Source organism: Coffea arabica, chromosome 7e (assembly GCF_036785885.1).
Source record: "Coffea arabica cultivar ET-39 chromosome 7e, Coffea Arabica ET-39 HiFi, whole genome shotgun sequence".
Classification (NCBI taxonomy): domain Eukaryota; kingdom Viridiplantae; phylum Streptophyta; class Magnoliopsida; order Gentianales; family Rubiaceae; genus Coffea; species Coffea arabica.
In genome coordinates this window covers 41,349,277-41,358,734 of record NC_092323.1, presented here as the reverse complement: position 1 = coordinate 41,358,734, position 9,458 = coordinate 41,349,277, and the positions used below count along the sequence as shown (strand labels likewise).

Genomic DNA, 9,458 nt, shown 5'->3' with positions numbered 1-9,458 from the left:
AAAGGCCCAAACAAAGAAAGAAAGTCGAAAAATAAAGCAGAGGAAGCGATATTTGGAATTTTGGATTACAATCATTTGGATAGAAGAAAGTTAAAGTCAGCTTTCACCTGGCATTCTGTACATCTTAGGCTCACAACAGAAATTTTTTTTTTTTTTTTTCATGTAATGGCTTCCTCGTCAACGTTAATATTGGTCTTAAATGATTGGCAGCTAATGGTTTTGTCTATTTTCTAAATATCCTTGTATTAAATATGTTACATGTTATAGAATATCACAATTAGATGTCAAGTTAAATGAAGAAGAATATATATTGTTCAGCAAAAATATCATCCAGCTTCTTTAACTTGGAGAATATTTTACAAACAGATTGTGATGGATCATAAACACTATTAAACATCAAACCAGAAAAGAACATGGAGAACATTTTACAAATAGATTATGATGGATAATGTTGGCTTGATAGAATGCATGACTGTGCTTGCCCCTGCAATGACAAAGTAATACAGCTGCATCAAAGTTCAAACCAAATAATTTGGTACAGATGAAGAAGGGACATGATCAGTAATTATATGTCATTGAACTGAATTAACATACACATACAATTATATCTAACCTGATGAGTGGAATGACCACACCAAATCAAGGAGAGACATAAATGTTTCAGTCTTCACCTTCTGAGGAAACCTGCTCTGGAAGAAGGAAAAATTGCAGTACTACATCAGTTGAATGAAGAGGTATACAGATTACCCAACAAAATTGGTCATCTGGTTTCTTTGATTTGTCATTTTGATCAGTTTGAGCAATTAACCACCTAAAATAGCAAAATAAAACATGAAACCACACACAAAAAAAAGTATAAGAAAAAATTGCTTCCTTTTTTATTTCCGAAAATATTGCCTATTAAAGAATGAAAATGTTTGTATTTCAGCATGTTGTAGTGAAGAAAAACACATATTAAGTCCTATGCCCTTCCTCTGTTGAAAAGTAACACAACCATAGTTTGTTTTTTTTTTTTTTTTTTTTGGTTTTTTGTCTCCACTTAATATTTGTTGCAAAACTGTGATTGTAGGTTTCAACATATCAGTCAATTGAATTATGGTTTTTATTGAGGAAAAATAGAAGTAAGTCACACTTTTCTGTATTACTCTTATTTACATGCACAAATTGGGAACAGATAAGTGTATCTGGTTTGAGCATCATATCAAGTTATGTAGCAACAAGGAAGAAGATTTCGGAAATTGGGACATAAAAATTACTCAACGCTGAACCAGAAAATGACAAGAAGCAGATTGTGCATCAATCAGAAATTTATCAGAAAGTTATGCAGCAGAAATTGCTTCAAAATACACGTGAATTAACACATCATTGGACTGATTCAACATATAAACAAATGAAAAAGAGACATGAATGGTTTGCCGTCGTAAACTGTTAAGAGAAGCATGAATCATTATATAATTGAACTGATTCAACATATGCAAATATAGTTTTATCTGACCGATGAGTGGAATCCCACTGTACATTCACTCTCACAATTGCCAACTGCGTGATGAGAGGATATAGACTCTCTTTCTGAAGAAACCTCCTCTGCTTCTGAGGGAATTGACTCTGCTTCTTTAGACTCTTCTTCTAAGGAATGGAATGAATTTCGATCTTTAGAACCTCATTTCCCATGTCCATCTGCTCTTGTTGAATTTGCTTTACAGAATCTACAACAGACTCAGGACAATTTTCCACCACAATCATTTCAAGAGTCTCACACTCCCCTAAACAGGAAGGGACCTTTTCCAGCTCCTTACATCGGTGCAAGACCAATTTCACAAGGCGGGAAAAATTATCAGAAAATGCAGTCCAGTTGCGAAATTTCAACCTTGACAATTTTAAGACTCGGAGGTTAGGGAACTCCCCCTCTTTCATTACCCATTCTTCCCCGACAAAGCTGTGATCAAGTAATTTAAGCACTTCAAGATTCGGCAACTTTCCAATTGTTGAAATTTCACTCCATGGCTGACAATTATATGAGAGAGCCAACTTTTTCAAATTCAACGGGAATTTGAATCCACATCCGTGAAAACCATACAAATAAAGTGATTCCAGTTGACTCAAACTGTCAAACTCAAGAATCTCGTTGCAATTTCTGGTAGCTTCTCTTGATCCGCCCGGGTGTTCCATACATTTTAACCTGCGAATGCTTGGTAACTTTCTCAGTATCTTTTGCAAGCTTTGAGGAGAGGGATCAACTGCAAGGTTTAAAGTGTCCAAACGATCTAAATCTGGGGATACTTCAAGATTTTCAACTGGAAAAATAAAACCCCTTGGCCATACTCCATGATAATTTATAGCAAGTAGATGACTCAATGTCTTAATGTTCCAAATAGTACTTGGCAGCTCACAACTAAAACCCTGAACTTCTACGATGAGAGTTTCTAACCTTGAGAGGTTGGCTATCGCAGATGGGATGTATGTTACTCCTCTGAGCGCCAGGTATCTCAAGTGAACAAGCAATACTACTTCCATTGGGAAAGAATAACAAAACTTCAAATTCCGGAAATCCAACACTCTGAGAAGTTTAGGTAACAAAATATCCAAATCCTCCTCTTCATGTTCAATATGAACATGTCCAAACAAGATCAAAGAGCGTAAATTGGGAAAAATAAGCGTTAACTCCCAAATCTTCAATTCTCTGGTATTGTGGACACAAATTCGGTGGGGGTTGCTTGGTCCAGTAAGCCCAAGAGGGTTCCAAGTATGAATAGCATATAGAAAACTTTCTTCTTTGGCTTTTTTCACACAAAACTCATGTACCAAATCGTGAAGTAGACAGGCTTTGGCACCACCCACAGTTCTTTGTCCGACACCCATAACTAAACTTCTATTAACTAGAGCCATGAAGTAGTCATAAGCTGCTTCCTCTACTCTCTTTCCTTCAGCCTGTTGCACAAATCTTTCAGAGACCCAAAGCCGTAACAACCTTCGCACATTAATAACCTCGTCTTCTTTAAATGCAGCAAAGTACAGAAGGCATGGCTTCAAATAATTTGGCAGATGACTATAACTCAGTTCAAGTGCCTTCATGCAGTATTCATCCTCAAGGACAATAGAACTTAGACTTTTTGCAACTTCTAACCAGCTATCTCGTGCAGTAGTAGCAAGAATTCCAGCAATAAGGACAACTGCGAGGGGTAAGCCCTGACAAAGTTTTGCTATTTGAGATCCAACTTCACTTAGTGCTGGAGGACAATCTTCCATGCCAAATAGCTTTCTCTGCAGCAATGTCCAACTCTCTTCGTCAGTAAGATGGCGGAGATGGTGAGGCTCGCTATTAGGTTTGAAATGCAAAGATAAATTCTGGTATCTACTGGTGAAGAGAATCCTGCTTCCATTGGCATCATTCGGTAGTGATTTTTCCAACAAATCCCATGCCTCAACGTTCCACAAGTCATCCAAAAAAAGGAGATACCTACTTCTCAGCAAAACCTGCCTTAGCTTGTTAGCCAAATTATTTTCATCCTCCTTAAGATATTCATCTGGACTCCTAGAATCAACACTACACAAAAGTTGAACTAACAAACTGTGTTTGCTACACGTTTGAGAAACACGACACCAACCATGAACATGGAAATGTGACCTAACTGAAGGAGCATTATAAACTTTGAGGGCTAATGTGGTCTTACCAAGGCCTGGCATACCCACAATGGGAACAACATCCAATTGCTTTGATCCTCTCGTAAGCCGATGAGTAATAGTTTTCACCTCATCGTCAAGACCTACCAGATCTTCGTCGTGCATGGCGGCAGCAAGTTGTGACGGTATGTGAAGGGAAGTCTTGTTAACTCTTTGGGTTTGACCATTATGGATCTCAGGGGCATCAATCTTCAAAAGATTGATATCTCTAGAAACAGCATCCAAAGAATCTTCACATTTATCACCAACAAGTGCCAAGTCAATCAGTAACTCTGCCTTGTAAGCAGCTTCCATAACATGACTCCAGAAAGCTTGAAGTTTTCCATTCTGATGGCGCTGCTCCTTGATATTTTTCAGGAAAGATCTTAAAATTACGAGATCTTTTTGGATCATTTCGATTCTATCCTGTTGAAAACCAATTGAATCGTCAGCCTCATCACACCTTACTAGTTCCTTGAGATTTTCTAGGAAAGAATCCATACAGCCCAACTCATTGGGTCTAGGATAATTAAATGATGAATATGGTGATTTTAGTGGATAATTGTGTGCAACCTCTGCCACCATATATTTGAGAACTTTGTGCAAATGAAACACCGCAAGATCTATTTCCTTAGGCAAGCCTTCTTTGATTTCATTGACAGAAAGGGAGAAGGTCAAAATTGCTGCATCAGAGACCACAGCTCCAATAAGATCCTTCATTTCATCAGCTAGTTTCTCCTCCTGTTTAAGAAGGATACCCAGGCATCTTATTTCCTCATGGAGTCTTAGTATTTGACCCTTCACTGGAACCTGAAAACTGGCATAAGATCCTAGTAGATCCATAAGATAATCACGGAGAGAACCAACAAACTGGCCTACCACACGATCCTCATTCTTCTGAAGGGCTAAAGCATATGATGGTCTCGGTTGTTTCTTTGAAGCTGTCAGGACATGGACAAAAGTTTCTCGGACTTGGAGATCAAGAAGATTGATCTTCTCGTGCATCAGCTGATAAATTTCAGATTCCATTCGATTGGCCACTTGTTGATCATGGTAAAACAGACATACAGAAATCAGGCGTCCAGCTGCAACTACAGTGTAAGTCAAGAGATCTGTCAGTTGCGAACATTCAAGACCTTGCATTGTCACAAAGCCAATGAGATTCCTTAAGAGTTTTAGCCTGTTTCTAATTGTCTCCCTTAGCTCCCCAACACGTAAATTCCAATCCAAAGTCTCTAAAAGGCACATAATAAGATCCATAACTAGTCGTGGATCTCCCGGTGCGTAATAGTCAATGAAGATGGCGGCGCATGATTTCTTGAGATCCGTCTCAAGAAACATTTTGATCTTTTCCTTGGATCTGGTAATCGCACTTTCAATGTTGGCATAATCTAAGTAACGACCAGAATGAATATATTGAAAATAAGCAGGCTGAAGATCATGAATCATCCTGATAGCCACTTCTTGAATTCTGAAGCAAATAATACTACGTCTCAAATTTTCAGACATAATATTACACCTGTCCTCGCGATCGGGCTCCAAAAGCGCTTCGTGGTTCCTCCTCCTCCTACACTTTTTGACATACAGAAAACAGGTTTTCATTAATCTTGCCTTCTCCTTCAGGTACTTGAAGTACCAGCCATAGTAGGGCTCTTTTTCAAGCTCGGCTAGAGTATCTAAAGCAAGATCAAAGCAACTAGTGCTAGTGCTGGAGGAGACGAGATGCGACTGCAGATAATCATAAGAAGCAAAATCAAAGCAATTGGCGTTACTGCTGGAGGGGATCTCCATTATAATATCTTCTTTTCACTCTGATATTAGATTTTTATCTGGTTTAGCAGCTGCTCAATAAAATCAGTTCAGGATCCAAAACTTTCTCATCTAAGAATAGCCAACAAACAATAGGCTGGACTTTTTTTTTCCCACTTTTTGTGTAAATATTGCAAGACACTAGTCTATCTTGTTCACAGAAGATATGGTGCTTCAGAACTTTGCCAGCAACTTCAGTGTAGCGCCAAACAAAGATACCTCCCAATCTGATGCATTATTGGTGGGCCATGCATGTACCAATTTGGCCGCTTTTTTTATGACCAAATGCGTGTACCAAATTGGTCACCTTTTGCAGTCACATCAGTAATTAGATTACAACATTCATGTAATGGTTTCTGCATTAATTTCAATATTGTTCTTAAACTAATTGTCTAATTTGAATCATATTGTAAATCAATCAAGAATTAGCTTTGCATTAGTCTTCCTGCTACAATATTGTGGCTAGCGTGTAGCTCTAATTAAACGCTTATAGAGGTACAACTTATCTATAATATATTAAGAGCAAGAGTCTAAATTAGCGGATTAGTGCATTAGATCTCGTATTCCGATAATACCCTCTGTATGCAATGTTGTTTTTTTAGCTCTGCATTATTTATGATAATTGTGGCTATTTATGTAATTCAATGTAACAGCAAGAATGAGTTTTTTCTTTAGAAATATAAATATATTAAACTCAGATTTTGTTAACTTTGTTGAGCAATAGTTGGAAAGAAATTGTTTGTAAAGAAGTTTTAGAAATTTCTTTGGCAATCAATTAATTTTGGAGCAAGCAAGCAGATTTCCTTGAGCAATAGTGCAAAAAAAATTGTTCGGAAAGAAGTTTAACAAATTTCTTTGACAATACTTTTGGAACTAAAGAACTTTTGGAAACTTTCGGAAACTAAAGATTAGCATATCAATAAAATTGTGAATGAAGGAAATACTTGAGGAAAGGGATTAAAATTAAACATTATACAAAAAGAGTAAATCTTATATATACTTATATTCTATAAACTATCATTGTTAGATCTCTGACATATGTGTAAAAATTGAATTTCAAATTCAAATTTTGCATAATTGTCATTTATTAAAAATGAGTTATTATGGATGGATTTTAGAAGTTTACTGAAGCTACATTTAGAAGAAAACTTCTTGCCATGCTAGATCAACATGAGAACTCAAAATCAACTGGCTACCTTGGAACCCAATTACACCAAGTAATGTGATTCCTGGAGCCCCATACTGTGAAGGCATAATAAAGAAATTAAACTCATGCCTTTAGGAAGAGCTCAATTTTCTAATTGCTTAAACTTTGTAGAACTAAACAAAAGATAGCGAAAAAATTAACCTTGAGGTTATATTTAGTAATAGAGTGTTGTTGACATAAATTTCTTTATAGAAAAGCAATTGATTTGGAGCAAAACATTGGTATATTTATCTATCTAGCTATTTGTAACAAAAGTTTTCATTCTTTTATTTATTTTTTGTTAAAGGAAATCCAATACTAAATATGTCCTTACATTTTTCGGAGATTTAGGCACTCAATGTGACCTTTTCTTTCCTATTATCTCTTTCATCTGTTTTTGAATTTAAAATAAAAAAGAAAATATGTATTTCAATTGCCAAATTTGCTGTGTTGGGATGTTCATTTAATTTGGCACATTCTAAGTGAAAATCTAAAGGAGTTTCAACCGTTATAGAAATTTTTCTTTTGCCACATCTCTAAGTATGCTTAATGCTTATATAAGCATCTAGCATCTAACTGAGAATGAGTATTAATAAAAACAAGAAAGCTAAGAAAATATAGGGCAAACAATTTATATGTATTTATAAAAATTATTAGTCAATTGGTTTGGTTAAATTCTTGTTTTTTTTAGTTTTATATTTTTCCTGTTGATATAAATGTAGGATATCTACACTTAACCGTCCATTTGCTCCTTTTTTGCAAAAACTGTATTGTTTTTAAAATACTTAAAAATTTGTAGCCAAACAGAGAGATTATCCAATCTTAGAAGTAACAGGATTGTTCTAGCTGAGAATCAACAAGGTTATGCCTACTTGTTACACAGGTTTTTTTTCCTTTTACCTTTTTTTTTTGGGTTAGATATAATATTCCCACGAGCAGTAACCACCAAATCAACTATTTCACCCTCAACTATATTGGCACATTTGAATATTCATTTTGGAATAGAGGAAAAGAACAAGAAAATTCAAGTTGTCATCTTGTTTATAGGCTATCTTGTTCTCTTTCCACAAAAGATAAAGTGCAGTAGTGCTTTGGGCAAAAAAAAAGCAAAAAGGCTAAATAAGTTAGACCACAGTTTCCAGCAACCAAGACAATGGATGTTACTTTATCAAAGGAACAAAGAAAGGTATAGATCATCCTGGTGTTGTTAACTTTATGACCACATCTAATAAAAATTTGTCAAACTTTGGATTCTCACCCATTTGGTCATAAATTTGAGTCCTCTATCCTATTTCTTCATCTCTTGGTTCCGCTTTCTTTTCCCCTTTTTCCTGTAATATATATTAAAAAGCAATAATACATCTTGCTGCATACATTTAATAAGTTTGCATTCTACTAGAGTACCAAAATAAAAGAAATGGGTTGAAATCAGGAAACAGGAGGATTCATGGGTTGTAATAAAGAGAACTTGTTGCAAATGGAAGACATGATAAGATAGAAAAGGTAAGAAAAGGTAGTTTAGATGTTTATTTGTGTCATATTGGAAAACTTTTTGTGATTTGTTTTCTTTCTCCAATTGTGTTGTTTCTCGGCTTAGCGAGGCAACATAACAAAATAAACCAAATCCTCTAGCTAATTTGGACAACTCTTCTAGTCTTCTGCCCTCAACAAGAAAATACAGCTAATTGACCAAACCAAATCCAAACTCTACTGGGACTGAACGTCCAGCTTAAGATGATCTAAAAATGCAAAAGAAAAGATATTATTGCTAGCAAGTCTCCACTAACCAAACTCTTTGTTGGACTTTCTTGTGAAAAGATACTAATAGCAAGCTTGGACAATTAGTTAGGTTGCGTTTGATAAAATTAAAGTCGGAAATCTGAAGTTTGAATCCATTAAATTATTAAATATTAAATTTAATATATTTGAGTGTATATCACAATCAGTGAAAATTGAATAACTTACCGCTTATTTTTTAGAACAAGTTTTGTCTAGAAAATTCAGTGCCACTTAATTAATTCAGATGTTCAATTTTTAGTTATCAAACGCATCTAAATATATTAAAATTTGAATCTATTAAATTTAAGTACTAAATTAAATTATCGAACAGCTGGGCCTTAGTATATCAACAGAGATTCGGGAGGCCCTAGGCCCCAATTTAAGAGAGATTTTTGAGAAGTGCCACCCAAAACAGCTAGTTAGTAGCTTATTTGGACCTTTTTAGGTTGTTGAGCCTTTTGTTTTATTTAAGCTTTTTTGTGTTTTAGTATTTAGTACTCTAAAACTTTATGATTTTGTGCTCTCTTCTTTATAGTGAATTTGCTGCTCTTTCACTTGTGACATAGGTCAATTGTCCAAACAACATAATTCTTGTCTATTATATTTATTTTTGCTTTATTATTGTATTTTGAAATTGCCAAAAACACTTCCATCAATTTTCCGGATGACAACTCAAGATGGAGGCTATTTTTAGTTCATGCTGGAGTTAATTTAGTGCTACAGGGAATTGAAAAAAAGTCCATTGAGGGTTTTGTGGAAAAGATGAAACAAGGTTACTATATTCATGATTTCAACCTGTTGAGATCTGCTGAGACTTTTGTGATTTTGGCCGATTGGAATTTGTTGGGGCTTTTGTGGCTTTGACCCATTAGAATTCATTGTGGCTTTTATGATCTTGGTCTATTAGGATCCGTTGAAACTTTCGTACAGAAGGTGAAGCATGGTTGCTACTTGTCGATGTTGAATATATAAGGTAGAGATTTGTTGTGTTTGTTTTTGTAAAACATATCGAAAATTTTACATA

General features: G+C 35.3%; 1 protein-coding gene across 1 annotated transcript; it reads right to left on the bottom strand.

Annotated features, from left to right (window-relative positions):
* Window positions 1-310: 310 nt before the first annotated feature.
* On the bottom strand, window positions 311-5,594 carry LOC113701733 (putative late blight resistance protein homolog R1A-3). The gene is made up of 3 exons (XM_072059407.1): window positions 1,496-5,594; window positions 614-689; window positions 311-484 (listed from the first exon to the last, which is right to left on the bottom strand). The coding sequence occupies exon 1, from the start codon at window positions 5,449-5,451 to the stop codon at window positions 1,627-1,629; it is 3,825 nt and encodes a 1,274-aa protein (XP_071915508.1). The 5' UTR covers window positions 5,452-5,594; the 3' UTR covers window positions 311-484; window positions 614-689; window positions 1,496-1,626.
* Between the last annotated feature and the right edge of the window lie 3,864 nt (window positions 5,595-9,458).